Source organism: Phoenix dactylifera, chromosome 9, assembly GCF_051530095.1.
Source record: "Phoenix dactylifera cultivar Ajwa chromosome 9, Ajwa_hap1_PhDact_Kaust_v1.1, whole genome shotgun sequence".
NCBI classification, from domain to species: Eukaryota; Viridiplantae; Streptophyta; class Magnoliopsida; order Arecales; family Arecaceae; genus Phoenix; species Phoenix dactylifera.
This window is the reverse complement of record NC_143198.1, coordinates 870,256-891,988: the sequence shown is the minus strand read 5'-3', so window position 1 is coordinate 891,988 and position 21,733 is coordinate 870,256. Positions and strand designations below refer to the sequence as shown.

Here is a 21,733-nt window from a genome sequence, read left to right as displayed (position 1 = left end):
TAGTTTTTTTTTGGGCGAGATCCTGAGTTATTACAAATGGTATCAAAGGGGACTCAACGCATAACCTATATGGATTAGAAAACACTGCAGCACGAATCTATTGGGATTGACCACAGGCCAATCGTAATACTTCTGATGAGATTTGAATGTTTTTGAATTTTTAGCCTGACTAAACTGTCAGGACTTAAATGGAAGGTGTATACGAGTATTCGTACGGGCGTGTATCTAGTCCCACATCAGTTATTCGCTGGGTAGATCTTGGGTACTTATACAGAATCAAGAAATCTAAATAATATCTTTCGGTTAGCTTTTTTTGGATGAGATCCCGAGTTGTTATACTATATATATGTCGTTGTTGGAGCTGAAGGATAAGTTTTCGGCCCTTGGGGACTACGTTTTTTAAATTATTACCAAAGGAGAAAGAAATTGTACGCCAACTAAAAAGGAGGAATTCTTTTCAGAGAGAAAGAGAGATCTTGGTCATAAGATACCAAATATGATCTAAAGGAAGTTTAAGGAGGTGAAATTTTTGAAGATTTTCTCACTTATTGGGTCATTCAGAAGTCTTCGCAGGGAGTTGGTGGATTTAATTTGTTCATGGTCACTTTACTCAATGGTAACTCCTTAGAAATTGGGTGAGGTTGCATGTTCAATTGTTTGAGTACCAAGAAGAAGAGTTTGTTCATGGTCATCAAATAAGGGGGCTTTGGCTGCCGGTCACTCTCCTCCTCAGCGATTGGGAGAAGTTCCATGTTCATTCTGTGTATGTGCGTGTGTGTGTGTGAGAGAGAGATAGATAGAGAGAGAGAGAGAGAGAGAGAGAGAGAGAGAGAGAGAGAGAGAGAGGGAAATTAAGAAGGTCCATGACTAGGTGCACAAGATTTGCGCTCAGGTCAAAAAAACAGACCCAGCTATATACATGAGTGCATTTCAGACGGCTCCATGAGGTTTTATGGTGTCTCGAGGGTATCAACGTAACAAGAAGACTTATGCGTCAAGTCAATGGTCGACTTGCTCCACTCAAACTGTCCACCATGGCGTGCCTTGGAGCGGTTCATTTCTTGTACTTCATGACATATTTGTTCGCATGTTGTCTAATCAATTCAGGATATAGATAAGCTGTCATCTTCATTAGTTGTTTTGGCATGGATCTTTTCAAATAAAACACTTGGAGGGAAGATAAAGAACGGAAGTCGTTCATAAAGCGTTTGCTCCCCCCCCCCCCCCCCCCCCCCTTTTTCTTTTTTTTTTTTTTTTTTTTTTTGGTAAACCGAAAGAATCATACTATACGAGTACGACTACAGCAAAAAAAATCAAAAAGCAGTACATCTCGGAGAGCATTAAGCAACTCCGCCTCACCCACCCATAGGTGTCCCCCAGAATGATTGGCAACAAAAAAAACACCCGATCGGCCGTCCCATTGGCCTCACAGAAAATATGCTTTGCTTGAATGGCTATCCCATCTCGGACCATGGCCCGGATATCTCTCAACAATGGGTGATAATCGCCAATCCCCCCTGAAGACCGCTGAACCACCCAATGATCGTCGCAGAGTCGCCCTCTAAGATCACCATCCTCACCTGCAGAGCATGCCGCACATAGCACAAACTAGACCATGGCCCTGTTTGGGGGAGCTTTTGGAGGGCCAAAAAGCACTTTCTGACCCTCCAAAAGTACTTTTAGATAAAAAATGGTGTTTGGTAAAATTTTCGGAAAACTGTTTCAGCTTTTGCGGGAAGCTGAAAATAGCTTCTGGGGAGAAGCTCCAATTTGGAGCTTTCCGAAAACGCTGTTTTCAGCTTTGTCGGGAAGCTGTTTTTTGGACCAAAATACCCCATTTAAATCACACTTTTTTTCCCCAAAACCCTCATCCCGCCTCTTCCTCTCTCATCCATCCTCTCCCTCTTCCTCTCTATCTTCTTCCTCCTCTCAACTCTGCCGCCTCTGTTCCTTCTTCATCTTCTTTTTTTTTTTTTTTTTTTGGGAGCTCGTGGCTGCCCATGGTGGCAGCCACCATGCCGGCCACCACCCATGGCCGGCGACCCCTCTATATTTCAATGAAATAAAATAATAAATAAATAAATAAATAGAAAAATAATGAGTGAGTGGCAAATAATCTGGCCTAAATAAATAAATAAATAAAAATATTAGTAATTATTTAACCAATTTTATCACCTAGCTAGAAAATTTGTTAGAGAGATAAATGGTCATTAGAAGGATGAAAAATTAATTTACACTAATAATTATAATATTTTATATATTTATTATTGTATTATACTATAAATATAATATTATATTACATTATACCATAATACATTGATATGTTATGTTAAATAATTTAATATTATATTAAATTATTATTCTATAATACATAATGTTATAGTACTATATTATAATAATATTATATTATATTACATTAATATTATACTATATCATATATTTATGTATTAATACATATTATATTTTATTATGCTTTGTTGTATAATACTGGTAATGTCCTTTATGGTCATTTTGTCACACAAAAGTACTTTCTCAGTTTGTTTACCAAACATATGTTAAAGTGCCACAGCACTTTAGAAATGTAGTTACCAAACAGCAAACAGCTTTTTATAAACGCTCTGCTTCAAACAGCTCTACTTCCAACAGCTCTATTTCCAAAAGCTCTACTACTAACAGCTCTCCCAAACAGGGCCCATGTCACTCTCAACTCCGCCCCAGGCACCGAAGTGTCAAACAGCTGGCAGCCCCCAGTAGCAACCACCCTGGAGTCCGGGCCTCTAATCATAAAGCCCACACCCCCCCTCGCACTGTCCTGCAGAACGCAACCATCGAAGTTGACCTTGAGGAAACTCGGAGGTGGAGGCTCCCAGGTGAAAAACACTATACGGGGCACTCTACGAGCAAAAGTAGAGCCCTAAATGTTCCGAGCTATCAAAAGTTTATCCGAAAGGTCTGCCTGACAGATCTCCACTGCTAGCAGCCTCGCCCTCTCCATCACCACCCTCGGAGAGGGGTTTGACTCCCCGATCGTCCATGAGTTCCTCACAAGCCATATTTGGTAGGCAATATAGGTCGTCCTCACCGCCTCCGGTTTAAACTGCGGGGCTCCCGCCAAACGTCCCAGTGCCTCCAGAAAGGACGCCGCATGACACCAGAGCTCCAAGGAAAACCCTGCTCGACTCCAGATCTTCCTAGCCCGGTGGCACTGGAAAACAGCATGACAAATTAATAGACAAAACAACATGGGACAACACCATTGCGTAGTGTTTTTTTTTTTTTTTGATGAAGGACAATACCATTGCAAAGTTAACTAGGTCAATGTAAAGTGATCAGGGCCAGCTCAAGATTCCCAACATGGTTCGTGCAATTAGAAAACGACTTACAGTGGATCCAACTAAGCTCAAAATTGAGAACACTAAAGAGAAAAAGTAAAGCAAAAATCGTACTTTCTCTTGGTATAAAGCAATTTTAGCAGATGTTTAAGTTCATTATTATCAGCTAATTAATCTCCCATCACCCAAAGGTGACCTTTTAGTAGGACCCCAGCACTAAACCAGTAAAGGAGATCCTGTAAATAAGCACCATTAAAGGAACAAGTGCTTCGCATCCAGCCACACTTCTAGATTCCTAAACTTCTCAACAAGTATAGTCAAATAGACGATACTCTGCTGTCGCCATCTCAACAAAGATGTTCCTTAGGATTATGCTATGCCATACATATTGGTTATCACTCAATCTATAATCCAAATACAGAAGCTCAGGAAGAACTCTCGAAGCTTAAAAGCACTCCCTAACAAGTAGCTAGGAAGGCAAGAAAACCAAAAGCTCCAAGTGAGCAATAGCTTCGGCCAGCTCCCAACCAACTTAGGACGTGGAAGCAATCTTCCGTGCACGTTACAGCCACCTTCTCTGTTACTTATACTCTTAGAAATAGAATGAATCAGTCCTAGCACAAGCTTAATTAGCTTTATATCGAATTTCCATGGAAAGAGCAACTAATCGATAATTAGATCAACTACAACTTTAAGAAAGCATATGCTTCCGTTCCCACCTATATCCTTTCCTTCCATGACTAATGCCCCTTCAGAAGTCTCAACTTCTCCGACCATGGGAAACTGCGTTGCGCTCCCCACCACCTCCTTGGAAACGAGGTTTCTGCCCGTTGAGTCTTCTTCCTTCAAGCTACCCTCTCCACCACCATCTTGGCCACCAGGTAAAAAATTAAACCTAGCTATGATAAGCTTATATATAGCTGCACTGCATGCATTTGGTTTGTAAGCCATCTTCGATCATCGTTGTTTTTTCTTTTGTAATACGATTGGAATTTGGATTGCTTCAGGTGGCGGATTTGCCAAGGGGATCATAGATCTTGGAGGCCTAGAGGTCTGCCAAGTCTCTACGTTCACAAAGGTGTGGGCTACCCACGAAGGAGGCCAAGATGACAGTGGGGCCACCTTCTTCGTGCCCTCGCCGATCCCCACCGGCTTCTCTGTTCTAGGCTGCTACGCCCAACCCAACAACCGGCCTCTCTTCGGCTGGGTCCTCGTCGGAAGGGACACGAGCTGTGAAGGAACCCTCGCGAAGCCCGTGGACTACACGCTCCTGTGGAGCAGCGAGTCTTCCAACATTAAGCAAGATGGCAATGGCTACTTCTGGCTACCAGCACCACCCGAAGGCTATAAAGCCGTTGGCCTCCTTGTCACAAACTCGTCGGAGAAGCCATCCCTAGACGAAGTCCGGTGCGTCCGTGCCGACCTCACCGACGCATGCGAGGACGAGGAATTGATATGGGACAAGGATGGATTCGGTGTCAGTGGCCTGAGGCCAGCCGAAAGGGGCATCCAAGCCCTTGGCGTGTGGGTGGGAACGTTCAAGGCCCAAGCCAATGGTTCTCCCGGCTCTTCCACCGTAGCTTGTCTGAAGAACAAAGACTCCAACTTCGACTACTCCATGCCCAACCTCGGCCAGATTCAAGCCATAATGCAAGCCTACTCCCCAGTGATCTACTTGCACCCGGATGAGGAGTTTCTCCCCTCCTCGGTAAGCTGGTTCTTCGACAACGGCGCGCTGCTCTACGAGAAAGGGAACCCAAATCCCGCTCCAATCGCATCGAATGGCTCGAACCTCCCCCAGGGAGGCTCGAACGATGGCGCCTACTGGATGGACCTTCCCGCGGACGAAAGCAGACAGAAAGATGAAGTTAAGAAAGGCGATATCCCGAGCTCGAAGGTCTATCTCCATGTCAAGCCGATGCTCGGTGCGACGTTCACAGACATAGCTATATGGATCTTTTATCCCTTCAATGGGCCTGCAAAGGCTAAGGTGGGGCCAATCAACCTCTCATTAGGGAGGATAGGCGAGCATGTGAGTGATTGGGAGCATGTCACCTTGAGGGTGAGCAATTTTAGTGGGGAACTATGGAGGGTCTACTTCTCGGAGCACAGCGCTGGAACTTGGGTGGAGGCCTCACAGCTAGAGTTCGAAGGAGGGAACAAGCCTGTGGTCTATTCTTCGCTGCATGGCCATGCTAATTATTCAAAGGCAGGACTAGTCCTAGAAGGGAATTCTACGTCTGGGATTGGTATAAGGAATGACACTGCGAAAGGGAAGAATAGGATGGACACTGGGGAGAGGTTTGAGGTGGTGGCGGCGGAATACATGGGGTCCGCGGTCACGGAGCCGCCATGGCTAAACTACGAGCGGGAGTGGGGTCCGAAGATCACCTACGACGTTGCGAAGGAGATCAACAAGGTGGCGAAGCTGCTACCTGGGAAGCTCAAGGCTGCACTGAGGAAGATGGTCGAGAGACTCCCTGATGAAGTGCTAGGGGAGGAAGGGCCTACAGGACCAAAGATGAAGAGCAATTGGTACACGGATGAACGTTAATTAGGATTTCTACTGCGTACTTTGATATATATCATTGCTGTTATAATTATCTCGATCGTCATTGTTTATCTTTATTGGGTTGGGGACTGTAAGGATGTATCATGCATGGAATATGTAGATATTTATGGGTTTCTAATGAAACAAAAACAAATTAATTAAGCTTCGATAATAATACTTGGGGAAGAACCTTACTCCCTCATTTACTCCAAAAACAAAAAAACAAAAAGAAGCTAAAATTGATGCTGCTGGCGTGTCTGACACTTCAATTATTTGACTAGACTTTCACATTTAAACCTACGTACTCGATAAGAAAGTTGGTTCTGAGAGTACTGATTTGTGCATATGCTTTCTTAAAAAATAAGCATCAATATGAGTGAAAATTAACAAAGCCTCGTAGGGTATTAGAGAAAAAAATGTCAAACAAAAGATAGCGAACAGCACACAGAAATAGGCACAATTGTATGAATGATGTAAATTATATGACAAAAGAGTGGAATGGTTATGAAAGAGGAGAGACACTGCCGATATAATTAGGAAGAGGTCATAGCTGTTATGAAGCAGAATGGATGGAAATAGAAAGGAGAGGATAGATTAAGATGCATAGCCGAGGGAAGGAAGAAACAAACTATAAAGTGATTTCTATTTGCACTGAAGAAGATGTTATTTTAGGCTCGTTTGTATGGGTGGCTCAAGCTTTACAGTTGGTTGTGGCTTAAGTTGGCTCCATAGGGAAACTCCTATGTACAGAGCTTCTATGGAAACAGAGCACAACTTTAACCATCCTAAGTAGGTGGCAGAAGCAAGAGTCCGTAATAATTAATTGAACCTCTACCCAATTCTACCTATCTCATGTTACCAATTTTTGGTTCCAAGAGTGGGATGGTGAGCATATTCTCACCCGAAAGGCAATCAAATGGACAAAAAGTAGTGTTTTAATTTGGCACATAACGTCAATGAATAGAGAGGCCTTTGGCATTTTATCCTAGAAAATGTCTAACCATTAATATCTATCTCTCGGATGCTTGCAAGAATTGGAAGAAATGAATTTAAACCCGTATTGATGAATTCTCGCATTGCGGGCCATGTTTGGGAGAGCTTTTGGAGGGCCAGAAAGCACTTTCTGGCCCTCCAAAAGTACTTTTAGATGAAAAACTGTGTTTGGTAAATTTTTCAAAAAGCTGTTTCAGCTTTTGCGGGAAGCTGAAAACAGCTTTTGGGAGGAAGCTCCAATTTTGAGCTTTTGAGAGGAAGCTGTTTCAGCTTTTTCGGAAAGCTGTATTTTTGACAAAAATACCCATATTAAAATAACATAATTACATAGTTTGTCCCTTTATAAACCTAAAAATCTGCTGGAGCCAAGAACCCTAGCCGTCAAACTTCCTTCTATAAGAAAAGGTATTTTTCTTTTCAATTTTTGTATGCATCTCTTGAACCACATTTTATAAGAAAATTTTTTTAATCCTTTTCCATACCTTCCAAAATCAATCTATTGTTTTTTTTTTTTTATCATCAACCTTGTGGCCCACGCTGAGGTCCTCCTCGAGCGTGGACCACGAAGAAGAGCCCCTGGACTGCGAAAAATTATTTTATGGAAAATTATGAAAAATTATTTTATACTAATAATTATAATATTTTATACCTTTATTTTTGTGTTATACTATAAATATAATATCATATTATATTATATCATAATACATTAATATGTTATGTTAAATAATTTAATATTATGTTATATTATGGAAAATTAATTTATACTAATAATTATAATATTTTATACCTTTATTTTTGTATTATACTATAAATATAATATCATATTATATTATATCATAATACATTAATATGTTATGTTAAATAATTTAATATTATGTTATATTATGAAAAATTAATTTATACTAATAATTATAATATTTTATAACTTTATTATTGTATTATACTATGAATATTATATTATATTACATTACATTACAATACATTAATATGTTATTTTAAATAATTTAATATTATGTTATATTATGGAAAATTAATTTATAATAATAATTATAATATTTTATACCTTTATTATTGTATTATACTATAAATATTGTATTATATTACATTACATTATAATACATTAATATGTTATTTTAAATAATTTAATATTATGTTATATTATGAGAAATTAATTTATACTAATAATTATAATATTTTATACTTTTATTATTGTATTATACTATAAATATAATATATATTATATTATATCATAATACATTAATATGTTATGTTAAATAATTTAATATTATGTTATATTACCAAATATTAATTTACTCTAATAATTATATTACTATTATGCTATATTAACATAATATTATTTTATATTACAATAATATTATACTATATCGTATATTTATGTATTAATTTATGTTATGTTTTATTATGTTCTGTTGTATAATACTATGCAATGTCCTTTATAGTAATTTTATCATACAAAAGTACTTTCTCAGTTTGTTTACCAAACACAAAACAAAGTACAACAGCACTTTACGAATGTAGTTACCAAATAGCAAACAGCTTTTTATAACAGCTCTACTTCAGACAGCTCTACTTCCAACAGCTCTACTTCTAACAGCTCTACTGTCAACAGCTCCCCCAAACAGGGCCGTACTCTATCTCCATACTGCTTTGGCAGGAGGACAGAGAAAATCTTCATCATAGTTGTTTCAATATCTTTTTAAAACAAAAAAAAATCAAAAGCTCCAATCATTGGAGATGATTTGATTGACGATGACTTGATCAACTCTACAACTATCAAATGACCTAAGTAGCTCAAATTTAGCACGAGATCAACTTCAAATATCCTCGAATCAAATTTGATTAGGATATAATTCAATTAGATTTAGATTGACACGACTGGAATTTGTTATATTATGTTATAATATATTAATTATTATATAATTAATCATTAGATCTAATTCAGAAGCTGATCATTGGTTCAATTACCAGATAATCAACTATTAAATCAAGCTTGAACTAAGCTTAATTGAGCACAACTTAGTTTAAGTGTGGGCCAAACTTAAATTGAGCTTAGGTTGAATTAAGTTTTAACTAAGCTAATTTTGAAGTGTTATAGAAGTTTATTTTAACTTGGTAAATATTACCAAACTAATTGAGATATACCGGAGTTTTGCTTAATTCAAATTAAGCTCAAAGTAAGCTTGATTAAATAACAAATAAAACAAACAAGATTGAAATTGATTTCAAGCCAAGCTTGATCAAACTTCAACTCAATCATTCTTGACATGCTTGCATGCCCGCAAACATCCGATAGTAATGATAGGATCATAATTAATGGTAATACCAAAATAAAGATAAAAATAAAATAGATTAAATTTGTGCCACCATTCTTTTGAAGTTTTTCCCGTTCTTTCAAAGAAAAAAAATGCTGAACTTGTTTCCCAGAAACATTATTGTTGTTTTTAATTTCAAAACAAAAGACACGCTAGTTCATAAAATCATAAAATCGACTAGCTAATAAAAAAGTAGCACATTTATTTTTACTCTTTATAGTTGTTATATACGGTCTACCAATTTCTTATATCAAGTTATTGAAGTTCTAGCCCATAATGATTAAGTCAATATTTTAAAACCTATTTCATGAAAAAATTTCTACGTGCAAAATAAAAACTATTGATTTTGAAGCTATTTTGTTAGTATCTTTTTAAAAACGAGTCTATCCTGATGGCTCGATCAACCAAATAAATAGAATTGTATCCATAGTTCATGCACCCACCAAAATTTTAAATAACAACATCATAATGGGTTCCTCAACCATTATACTTGTCGAATTATATAAGGATATCATCAAGCAAAACAGAAAAATTAGAGCAAAGAAGGTCCAAATTATGTCAGACCACAAGAGAAGTATTAGACCACAGATAAAAGGACTGTAGGGTCGCCAATTTTCCATCTCGAGCTTACATTCCGGCCCATCAAGTAAGCGGCCCATCAAGTAAGCCAAAGTTTCAAAACCTATGTCCTAAAATATTTTATCTGTACATATCCAACAACTCAGACTTCAAATTCTTTTGGATACCGCTCTTTTTTTCTTTTTTTCGGTAAATGAATAGGAGGGGAGGGGGAGGGACCAGCCCACCCGCGTAGCAGCCCCCACTGAGCCCCCCTTCCACCAGGAAATGTTCGATACAGGTCGTAGGTTTCGCGTGCCTTCTCCGACCCGTGAGCTCATCCCACTGGGCTCATCGCCACACGTATGGGTACGTCACCCCAGCGCCACCTTAGTACAAGTGGAAGGAAAGCATAACCGCCAGCAAGACATCCGGGCGTGCCGCATCCGGTTTTCTAATTTAATCGACGCCCATGCATTTCGAATCCGGGCAACTTGGGCGGAATTATCGCCCTCTTACCACTAGGCTACTATCTTGGTGGCTACCGCTCAATTTATGGGGTTCATGTGCCTGATCTCACATCGGACAGGCACGTGCTGGTGCCGCGTTGCAGGGGCAGACTCGTCAATTCTCGGAAATCGAAGGTTAAGGCTTCGAAAATCCAGTACATATGTGCCTCCGGAACTAGGGTTTTCCACCTATTCGTGGCCGCCTTGCAACTCTCGAGCACCCTACCGCCTCGGCGCTTCCTCGCTACTAGAGAGGTTGGTAGATCGTTCTAAACCCTAATAAACCCTCGTTTTTGCTCTCAAAACACAATTTTTTGATCGCCGTGATTCGGAATATCTCTCGTTTTTTCTCATATTCATTTCTAGTTTATTTTAGATTAATTTGATACTTTAGCTGCTTCTTTTTTTTTTAACTGATCAGTTGATCTGGATGTATAGTGTTTAATGCTCTGGTGTTTGTATGGATCTATAGATTATCTTACAGTCAGATTTATGAGTTTTCCCCAACTTTCTTTTTCTTTTATTTTGTTTTGGTCGGTGTGTTTTTCTTTTCTTGGGTGGTGGTGGATCGGATTGCTTACATAATGATTGGTTAATTACTTGCTTACGAGTTAGGGACTGTTTCAAGGCTAGAAATCAATTGGCTCCATGGTAGATACCGATTATATATTAAAGTTCTGCTCTTTGCTTAATTTGGATCGACCTATGTGATAGCCCAATTTGTATCTTTGTGTTGATGATTGTAGATTCCTTGCTAGTATTTAGAGTATAGACAGATCGATGCTTGAAGGATTTATTATTGCAGATTTGGCCTTCCTCCGGGTCTCTGCTTTATCAAAAATTTCCGATTTTCTTTTCAGCTAGGAGGAAAGTTTTTTTCCAAAAAAACGTCATCAAAGGTTAATAGGTTCATCCTATTTTACTTAGGATTTTCCAACTACTTTAGATTCTGGCCTACTTTTCCTTTTTAGCCAATTGCTTGCTAGTGGGTATGTAATATGCTATTCATCCAATCAGTGTTTTTCTAAAACAAACACTTGTTGGATCAAGTCATTGCTTGACTACATGAATAATCAACATGGTTCACCTTATGCAATACAATTTAAACTTTCTACCTCCCTTTTCTATCTTGAGTGTCGGGGTTGATCCAAGGATAAATTTACTTCTGTAAAGAGTTGCTGCAAACATTGTAGGTAGTAGCTTTGTTCAGGCTGAAAATCTCACCTATAAAGGGGCTAATGCAGGGAACTGCTTGCTATGAAATGAATTTTAGGTTCAAGAATTACTATTTCACCATATCTATACGTATTTACATGTTTAAAAAAATGATCAGGTTCTTTTTTGTAGCAACGTTAATTTTGGTTTCGTGCATGTCTATATATTCATGATGCGGCATGCTTTCTTTGTATGGATGAAACTTGATAATTGTAGTGCCAGACAATTAAAAGTTAATGTAATAGGAAACAATCTGTTGTCATGCAATTTTTATGTGGAGAGCTTTTGGTTGCCGTCATATATAATTCCCGACTTAGTATGCTTTTCCATGATTTTTTCACTGGCTTTCAATTTCCTTTTAGATTGGTCAGATCAATTTAAACCATCCTCCTGCAATTCTCTGAACTCCATCATATATAATTTTCCCGAGCATTTTGTGCCCAACAAAATGTGACCAGACTTTAAGCAGAAAATACGTTGTCTAAACTAAGAGCTACAATTTTAGAATTTTCCGGCATTCAGAAGTTTGCTTTATATCTTTTAATGATTGGACAGTCTCTGGAGAGAAGTGAGGGTACGTGTGAATAATTCTGGATGCAACATTTACTAATATTTCTTTGTAAGAATTGAAACATGGCTTTTGACAGGTAACATGTTTTAGAACATTGTATAGTTTTTCAGGAGAATAGGATAGAGATTCAATATTTCTTTTTTTGCAGCCCCATCTGTTGTTGCTTCTGTTGTTTCTATCTTAGATACTGTTAATATTTACAGTCTTTATTTTAGAATTACTAGATGGTATTGGGTGCAAAATGGTCTAAAGCATTCTCTAAAATGATCAAGTATGTAAGAAAATTGTAGTGCGCATTATAACAATGGTCTAATAATTTTGATATTGCAATGCTTGCTTTTCAAGATATTTAAACCATTTAGATTGACTATGGGTGCAAGTAGAATTTGCATTTAGAATCACATTAAGTATAGAAAATTGTAGTTAAGACCATTTAGACATGCTGGATAAATCATATGTCATGATTCTGTAGTCAGTAAGCAAAGTCCAGCCATGTATTTGCCTATAAATTTGCACGAACATGCATGACATTTGTCTGCTGCATAAGGCCACTGAATATTAGTGCTCATGCCAATAGCACGAGATCTGATAGTGCATTGCCTGCTATGTTTTCATAACGACCCATTTGTATTACTTGTTATTCTATTTCTTTCTAGCTTTCGTGAACATATTTCTGTCACTGTAAATTATTTCACTAAAATTCGTGTTCAGGTCAGCTCAGCTCCCCTCTTTCTTTAATTTATTCTCATCATTGGAATCCATTTCTCATTTTTTTAATATAACACATTTGAAAATTTTTATCTGCTATAATTATATTTGATTGTGTTGCATGTTACCTGTGTGTATGCAGCATGGATACTCAAGTTAAGCTTGCTGTTGTGGTTAAAGTGATGGGCCGGACCGGATCAAGAGGTCAGGTGACCCAGGTCAGGGTTAAGTTTTTGGATGATCAAAATAGACTTATCATGAGGAACGTGAAGGGCCCAGTTAGGGAAGGTGATGTCCTTACCCTTCTCGAGTCCGAAAGGGAAGCTAGGAGGCTGCGCTGATGGTACTGCATGGTCTAATCATGCCTACATTCATGGGATGTTTCTAAAATGGAGCATCTTGTTGCCTTTTATTATGTTTTCCATTTAGTACTAGCACTGGTTTTTGGATTTTGCCTGTCGCTACAAAGCCAAAGTGCAACATGGTTCGCTTGTTTCTTGTTTTGGATTTAGCTTAGTTTTTGCTCTTATGAAGGTTTCTGAAACTAGACCCTGTGCTACAAAAATGTTATGTTTCCTATTTGTGCTACAAATCACAGGCTTCAATTTATGAATTTGTTGGGAGACAGATCAACGACTTTGCAAATATTTCTTAGGCCAAGATTTATCGCTGCCCTCTCTAGTCAAAATTATTTGGTGCTCTGTAATTGGGATCTTGCTGTTATATTTTGGCATTGAACAACTGCACTTTAGGCCGGTATCATCCCTGGCCATCTTCAGGTTGTGTTTAGAGTAATATTGTTGAAGCGCCTGAGAAATGCTTATGACACGGTTGATTTTGATCCCTGATGCTACAAGCTGCAGTTCCATCATGGAGAATCTCACGGCATACATGGTTTACAGGAATAAGATATGATGTAAGTAGAAATCAGAGTAGAATGCGAAGCAACAATATGGAATTGGAATTTGATATGCTTGTTCTAGTGTTTGGACCTGGTACAGAAATGCATGAGACTCGGCAGGAAACTGAGTCAATAAAAACCCCTTCGCTGACTCTGTAGAAAAGTCCTCCCTTGGGGACTTGGTTCCTAATAGCATCATCTGTGAGTTCTTCCTTCATCCTCACACTCTTAGGGCTTTGCATGTCTGAATGCAGTTTCTCCTCTGGCTTGAATGCCTTCCTACAGTGCCTGTAAATTTTGAGTAAGAGCAAATGTTGATACCTTTCCAGCTTTGAATTCTCAAACTGGACATACGGGTGGCGTCTCTCAGGTTAAGCTCCAATACTTTTTGGTGGTGGCATCTCAAATTTGTAAAACGAAGAAAGCGTCTATCAATTCGATGCACGCATCGGGTTTGTATGACAACGAATTAATCCCATTGCTAATTTGAACTTGGAATGCTTCCTTCTGAGCTCAGGTGGACTCTATTTATGACTGAAATCAGGAGTTAATTCACTTAATTTGTTCTTTGTACCATACTAATTTTCCGAGGCGTCGATTTACAGTAAATCTTGTGCATTGACTGAAAATTGATCTAACTCGATGACAAGATGGTTCTACTCTCTGGTCCTGAGTGAGTGAACTAAATCTAGAACTCGAATATTCCTGAACTCTGCATGATAGGATTTTCATATGGATCGCTTTTCGTTACTTTTTTTTTTTTTATAGGCATTTATGGCAGTTTATCCTGCTTTAGGAACCGAGAAAAAGTGCGTTGATCCTGTTATTTCTTTTATTTTACGCAATTAAAAAAATTAAATAATATTGTAACGGATTGATGATGAAGCCATGTTATTGGATCCACGTTTGGACAGAGAGCATTTCATCCAACGCCCAACTAAGATCAGGTCCGCTAAAGGAGCGGCAGCTCCCGCTGTGCGGATGAGAGGCAGAGCAACGCAATTATAAGGCGAGACGAGAGTACTCCAAGCTCTCCCCCATGGCTCTCTCCTCCTCCTCCTTCTCACCGACCTCTCCCTCCTCTCATCCCGGCTCTCGTCCAGTTTCCTGTCCTCGCTTCACTACCGCGCGCCACTTGGCCAGCTTCCACCGCCCTCGGCCTCCTCTTCTCCCCGCCAGCGCAATCGCTTCTCTCCGCGCTCTCTCGAATCCTTTCTCCGTTTCGCGCGCCGTTTCTCTCAGCAAAGCCCATGCTGGCGGACGCCAGACGCGCTTCTCTATCAAGGTACCCCGCATTCGCCCTCGAACATTCAAATTTCTAGCATGTACTCGATTCTCGGGTCATGCTCTTACTTGGTTGGAGGATCGATGAACGGATTATTACTTTGCCGCATGCTGAATAGATGTTCCAACTTGCAATTATTGTTAGTCTTTTTATGTTTTTCCCCGAGAAGAATCAGGATACAACTACCAATTATTGTTAGTGACACATAAAAAAAGGGGAAGAAAGTAATGAAATTAGTTATATAAACTTTTTGTTAAAAGAATTCCTATAATGGAAGAAGAAAGCTCAAATTAACTTGGTATCGTGGTCAGGCGTGTTCTCAAGCTAGTGCTGCTGGGTCTAATCCATTGTCAGAAAAAATTTCAGAATTGAGAGATTCATGTTGGAGGTTTTTAAGGCCTCATACCATCCGTGGGACTGCTTTGGGTTCCATGTAAGTAATTAAAATCTTGGCCGAGCTAATATCGTTTAATCATTGATTTCTTTAACATCATTCTTGCTTGCAGCTCTTTCTAGTTCTGATTGTTGTACCCTTCTCTCCTGTACATCTTTGCTTGATGACAGAGCTTTGGTTGCAAGAGCTCTGATAGAGAGCCCGGAGCTGATAAATTGGCGGTTGACATTCAAAGCACTCTACGGACTTATAGCACTTATCTGCGGCAATGGTTATATTGTTGGAATCAATCAGATTTATGATATTGGAATAGACAAGTATGTTGAACTATATTCGTGCATTTTACCTTATGTGCATAAGTGCTGTTCAACTCCATATATGTGTCGTACTCTTCGTAAGTCAAAGAACTCGCATGAGATCTTCTGTTTTGACCTTATGCTGCTTTAGCAAATACCTTCTGTTTCTCCTATGCGCTTCCTGAAAGCCCTCAATTGATGCAACAATCTATATTTATCCATATATGCATGCTTATCATTTTCTTGCTGTTACAGGGTGAATAAGCCATATTTGCCTATAGCTGCAGGGGACCTCTCAGTTGAGTCAGCGTGGTTTTTGGTGTTATTTTTTGCAGCTGCTGGCCTCCTGATCGTTGGATGGAACTTTGGGTCATTCATTTCTTCTCTCTACTGTCTGGGACTTTTCCTTGGCACTATATATTCTGTTCCTCCATTTAGATTAAAGAGATATCCTGTTGTGGCATTTCTTATTATTGCCACGGTATGCTTTGCAATTCATTTTTCTCTTGTTTCCTCCTGAATGTATGCTTACTCTTATTCATTCTAAAGTTCTGAGTGCAACAAAGCTGCAGTCAATTTTTTTAACATGATCAAAGAATGATACTGGATGAACAAGTGTTGGGGTCAATGCAAATGGATGAAATAATCAGTTAGTGAGCAAATAGTGAAACAGTTTATTACAACAGATACATCCGACACAAGGATGTATACAACTGTGCACGTGTACCATGCAATCTGTACAGTTGGTATCTATAACTCCTGATATGGTGGAGTGTGGATTGACAGTTTTGCATCATTGGTTCTAAAACCACAATGCCTTGTGAATCTGCAAGCTACTTGATGACTTTTCCCCCTAAAAGCAATATTAGAAATGGTGTTATGCTGGGTTTTTGTTACTTACTTTTTGTAGATGCATATTGTTGGATTTCCGTCATTGTCTATTCTATCTTTTTGTCTCTTTTTTGCTTTTCTAATGTTTATCTGAACCTGTTCTAATTCGAATTACTGGAATTTTTAAAATCTTTCTTTCTTAGTTACTTGATTTTAATAAAACCTTTTAGCATATCACTTTTTTTTCAAACTTGCGTAGCTTTTGTCTTACATCAAGTGGTTTTTATCCATTTTTAACCTCATAAATGCGACAAGTGATAAAAACAGCAGAACCATTTGAGAAATTTGCAATGTATTATGCATGAAAAAGTAATTTAGCCCTTTATTTTGATTCATGAATTGGTAAAATTGAAATTATATGAGAGAATTCTTGGACGAAGTACAAAAGAAATGCCATTCCACTTCCTTATGGATGTATTTGCCTGTTATATTCTAATAATTTGTTTTTTAGGATTTGACTTGATTTATTAGTATCACCTGAACAATGCTTATCCTGATCATTTTTTTCCGTATTTTTGCTAATCATGTTTTCATAGGTACGTGGTTTTCTTCTGAATTTTGGTGTATATTATGCTACTAGAGCTGCATTGGGTCTTACATTCAAATGGAGGTAAAAATCTGTTCGTTGTTTTGAAATATTGCTAGGTAACCTATATTATAAGTTCAAATTTAAATGTATAACATACTCAAATTAATACCCATATATTATCAAACAAACAGGTAAAAGTAGCTTGTGCATCTCACTGCAGATGCATCTAGAGATCATGGTGATGTCTAACTCCATGTAATGTCTTTCTATCTGCAGCTCACCTGTTGCTTTCATCACAACCTTTGTCACGGTATTTGCTTTGGTTATTGCTATAACCAAGGATCTTCCAGATGTCGAGGGGGACCGCAAGTGAGTCACTTGGAATGCCCTGTAGTCGTGGATTGCATGAGATGCCTGCTTGTTCATGTCATTTTGCAGCTGTGTTGCATTTCTGCCCTCATAAATTTCTCAAAGTCCAGTCTTGTTATCAAATTGATAAAGCAACCATTTTCCTGTTTTAGAATAGTTCTCTTGCAGTGCCTATTAACGGGTCACTTGATAGATCCTTGCCAAATTTTCATTAAGAACAGAAAATTTATATAAAAGTCAGTATTTGGTCTTTGTCCTGCTTGACTTATGTGGCAGTGACAGATATTAGCATAATAGCCTATTACAGATATACATGCATTAGATATGTTTGTTATGTTGTCGTTGTTGAATTCTTTTATTTATCTACTTTTTCATCATTTGATATGCATTATGCTTGTATATTCATGTGCACCTAGTGTGGGCACATGCTCTTTAGGTTTGCATACCATTATTGTATATGTTGCCTGCATGTCCCAGTAAGTTCTTACTTCTTGGTCCTTAACCTTAAATTTCAAGTTTTTTCCTTGATAACAGATGCTGTTGCCTGCTTGATTGTTCATGTTTTCATGCTTCTTTCTCCCCATCTTATTTTTTTATAATATCTTTAGTGTCCGCACCTTGAATCTTCCTGATTAATTCTTTCGTGATATAGAGTAAAATCCTGTTTTTGCCTTTTGGATTGTCATTTCATCTTTTATAGTGCAGAATGTGGTGCCATGAATCCATTCTATTTATTAAGCTAGGTGATTTTGGTTTATTGATTGAGCTTAAATGCAATTGAAAGCTTTGTCTTTGATTATGCTGGGCGAGACAAAGATCTGTTGCATGCTTAGAAAATACCATCTCAACTCATCAACCTAAATTGGTTGGAAGCCAACCACATCTAACATTCACCCATGTGGACAAGTTATTTTCTAGAACAAAATACCATTTGCACTCCCAATAATTTAGGCTTCCTGCAACTTAAAATGCCACATGTGGCATACCAGGTAGACGGTGCTTCAGCAATATTTCCATATTTCTTTCTTTTGATTATAAACAATCAAGAATTCAAGATACTGTCTGTTGTATATTGAATATTTGTACCATGCAATTTTATGTTTGCTGTGGTTGTATATACTTTAAGTGTTTTTTTTTCTGGCTTCATGCTTTTCATTCTTCTTGTAGATTTCAAATATCAACCTTGGCAACAAGGCTTGGAGTCAGAAATATTGCATTTCTTGGTTCTGGGCTTTTGCTGGCAAATTATTTGGGTGCTATTCTTGTGGCAATTTATATGCCTCAGGTGAACATATTTCTTTTTGAACCCTTTATTGTGGGTTCTGATTTCTCCTTGATCTATTTAATTGTTCTAGTACCTAATATCGGGATGGTTTTTCTTCAAATGGTCTAGAATCTGGGAGTTTTTGTCCATGTAAGAGTAATAGATGACAAAGTTAACATAAGAAGTGATTTCCTCGGTTGTCAGTTTTTTTATTGGATCAGGTCCGGTGCTTGAAGCTGAACACTTTGTGATATTTTATTCTGGAGATATGCAAACTGAATTAAACAACCATCCCTTTTCAAAATCATGGCTTGAAAGCTGTCCTTTTGCATTGCAGGTTTTCAGGCGCAGCATCATGGTGCCGGCGCACGCTATCTTTGCATTAGGGTTGATTTTCCAGGTCTTTTCTTGAATGTTTTATTAACTTTAGTGCATACATACATTACATATATATTTCCCTGAGTAGTGCCTCACTATGCCCCAGGATCTGCATGATTTGCTTCCTGCGACTTTTTCTATTTAGTGCATACATTGTATGAGAGTTGATGTAGTGAAGTGGCGAGGGCAATAATCAACAGTGCTAATTTTTCTTATTGCTTTTCCATGAGTAAAGAACAAATTTCTTCTCTTTTCTCATCCAGGACAAAAAGGCTTATATATTAATATTTGAAATTATTTGATCAAAAATTAATTTAGGAATGGCAAAAGAGATTCTTAAAATTAAAAAGGATTGCTGCTAATTAAAATTTTCATGCTATTTTTTTGTTGGTAACCAGCATACTAGCAAGAAATGATGAACTATATTAATGCCAAATGAGAAACATAATAATATGTATAGAAAGTACAAATCCTTCAGAATTAATGCTTTTGCAACCTTATCAATCTGCAAAAACAAATATCTGCACAAAGTGGATCCAACAATCGAAACAACAAAAAACCCTTTGAAAAAAAAGTTCTGAAGCTAATGCTGGAGATCATCCGTGGATGTAATGATTGCAACACTGTTTTTGCTACTTTCAACCACATTAAGTAATAACAGAATTACTTGGTTCTTGTCATGGCCAATGCTCCCATGATGCACACTGTAAATTATTCATGTTGAAACCACAGCAACCCCTACTTATGAAAAATCAGCATACATCCTGATAACTCACGTGGCATTTGTATATGCTCAAGGGTATCCTTCTTTTATTAAATAACAGTTGGCAATCTTTTAATGGACTAACTTTATTTTTCTTGGTGCATATGGTTTCAGGCATGGGTTCTGGAACAAGCGAAGTATACAAAGGTACAGTTTTTTTTTTTTTTCCATGATAGGTGCATTTTCTCAGTTACCTATATATGCTGTGTTTTATGAAGAATTGGAATAATGGTATTATTTATGTGTTACTGTGATGTTATTTATGTGGGACTGCATTAGGGATTAACATTTTAATGCATCACAAGAAGTGCAAATATCTCGATTTTACCTATAAATTCAGTAGAAGAGAAGCATGGTAAAGCATGCTAAGATCTCTCTCTCTCTCTCTCTCTCTCTCTCTCTTTCATTAGCTAAATAAATTGCTAGCAGAAAGAAAGAACATAAAGGTCAGTAGTTATTGGCAACTGATTCCCATCTTGCATCAGTGGAGAAGCAACAGTAGTCGCTAAGAAAAGAGTTTTTTTTTTTATTTCCCCTTCAGACCCTAGAAAGTGATCTTTTGATGGACAGAGAAATGACAGGTAATCTCCAACTTCATATGGTTTTCACCACTTGATGGAGATTCCCAGATTGAATCCTTGTCATTTGATGTCTTGTTTCTCCCAGTGTTTTTCCTGTAGAAGATATAAGACTATACAAAATTAGTTATTTTAATGGGATAGTGATACTGCAGCATTAAACTCTTCCATTTGAGCTGTGCTATTCAGGAGGCATGTGATTTTTTTGTACAAGCATAACCAACAAAAAAAATGAAGTCCTGTAATTTACAAACACTCCTTAAGCGGGCCTTTATACTCTAGAAGACTTCTTTTTTTTAAAAAAAATTTTCTTGACTGTAATCTGTGTTACAAAATCTGATTTGGGCCATGAAATCTTTTATCAATATCATTTACGTACTGTAGGTTGAAGTGAAAGATCTGAAAAGCATGAGTATAGGATCAATATGTATCTGACTTTTTTCTTTTGAAAATTTGAAGGATATGAGAATCCAAATTCTGATCACATATTTCCTATATTCGATTGAACAAATATGTCAGTCCAACAATGCGTAAAATATACTAAGGAAGCCTTCCCAACAAAAGACATTCGGGTGTACATGCATGGTTTTTGCCTTTTCTTGGGTTTACTGCTTGTCTAATTACTGGACAAAGTTAGCTGGGTGATGCTCTTGATTGTAAGTGCATACTACATAGTTACCATACACAATTAAATTCCAGATAGTTTCATTATTCGCTAGACAGTCAAAACCTAACATATATACTATCATCTCGCCATACGATGTAATTCTTTTTTTCTGTTTTGCAGGAAGCAATTTCGCAATTCTATCGGTTTATTTGGAACCTCTTCTACGCTGAGTACATTATATTTCCGCTTATATAGCCAAGTAAAAGTTATTTAGTTTATTGTAGGAATTACATTTTCTGCCACATCTGGATACAATGAGCGATTATGAGTTTGTTTCCCTTGGCAGCTTGAGATTCATCCACACATAGTAGAAGCGCAGTCAAAAACTGATGACCCAAGATCGTTGGCGTAAAACAATCTTTAATGAGCATGGTTCGCTGCTAGGAATGGACCGGGCAAGAGCAGAGGATCTTGTCAAGACATACTTCAACCTAATCACAACTCATTTTTACTTGTTTTATACCTGCTACTTGTGGCTATATTAGTGAAGAGCCTAATAATTTCAAAAACTGCCATATATTGCATGCGCAGGACCGGCTTAACCATTGCTTGGAATGTGTTGGTGCCTAAAGAATGTTACAATTTTCCTAGTTAAGAACCCACAGTTCATTATCTGTTAATTTCTCTTAGCATATATTGATGTTAATC

At 37.8% G+C, this 21,733-nt stretch overlaps 3 protein-coding genes across 5 annotated transcripts; all 3 read left to right on the top strand.

Annotated features, from left to right (window-relative positions):
- Positions 1-3,943: 3,943 nt before the first annotated feature.
- Positions 3,944-6,045, top strand: LOC120105138 (hypothetical protein At1g04090-like). Its single transcript, XM_039117295.3, has 2 exons — positions 3,944-4,213; positions 4,340-6,045. Exons 1-2 carry the CDS (start codon positions 4,036-4,038, stop codon positions 5,884-5,886), a joined length of 1,725 nt encoding a protein of 574 aa, XP_038973223.3. The 5' UTR covers positions 3,944-4,035; the 3' UTR covers positions 5,887-6,045.
- Positions 6,046-10,433: 4,388 nt separating this feature from the next.
- On the top strand, positions 10,434-13,397 carry LOC103717642 (small ribosomal subunit protein eS28). Its single transcript, XM_008806103.6, has 2 exons — positions 10,434-10,531; positions 12,913-13,397. The coding sequence occupies exon 2, from the start codon at positions 12,914-12,916 to the stop codon at positions 13,109-13,111; it is 198 nt and encodes a 65-aa protein (XP_008804325.3). The 5' UTR covers positions 10,434-10,531; position 12,913; the 3' UTR covers positions 13,112-13,397.
- A 155-nt stretch (positions 13,398-13,552) lies between these two features.
- On the top strand, positions 13,553-21,705 carry LOC120105149 (homogentisate prenyltransferase). Of its 3 annotated transcripts, none has more exons than XR_015968546.2 (12): positions 13,553-14,956; positions 15,268-15,389; positions 15,521-15,667; positions 15,902-16,127; positions 17,074-17,147; positions 17,343-17,435; positions 18,603-18,720; positions 19,037-19,099; positions 19,955-19,987; positions 20,878-21,074; positions 21,206-21,284; positions 21,372-21,705. XR_015968546.2 is itself a non-coding variant. In XM_089925180.1 (12 exons), the coding sequence occupies exons 2-11, from the start codon at positions 14,711-14,713 to the stop codon at positions 21,278-21,280; spliced, it is 1,197 nt and encodes a 398-aa protein (XP_089781306.1). In that variant the 5' UTR covers positions 13,553-13,872; positions 14,001-14,710; the 3' UTR covers positions 21,281-21,284; positions 21,372-21,705. The 3 variants fall into 3 exon arrangements, 2 of the variants coding, with proteins under 2 accessions (XP_089781306.1, XP_038973272.3); XM_089925180.1 differs by lacking the exon at positions 20,878-21,074 and having other exon boundaries at positions 13,553-13,872; positions 14,001-14,956; XM_039117344.3 differs by lacking the exon at positions 20,878-21,074.
- The last annotated feature ends 28 nt before the right edge of the window (positions 21,706-21,733 follow it).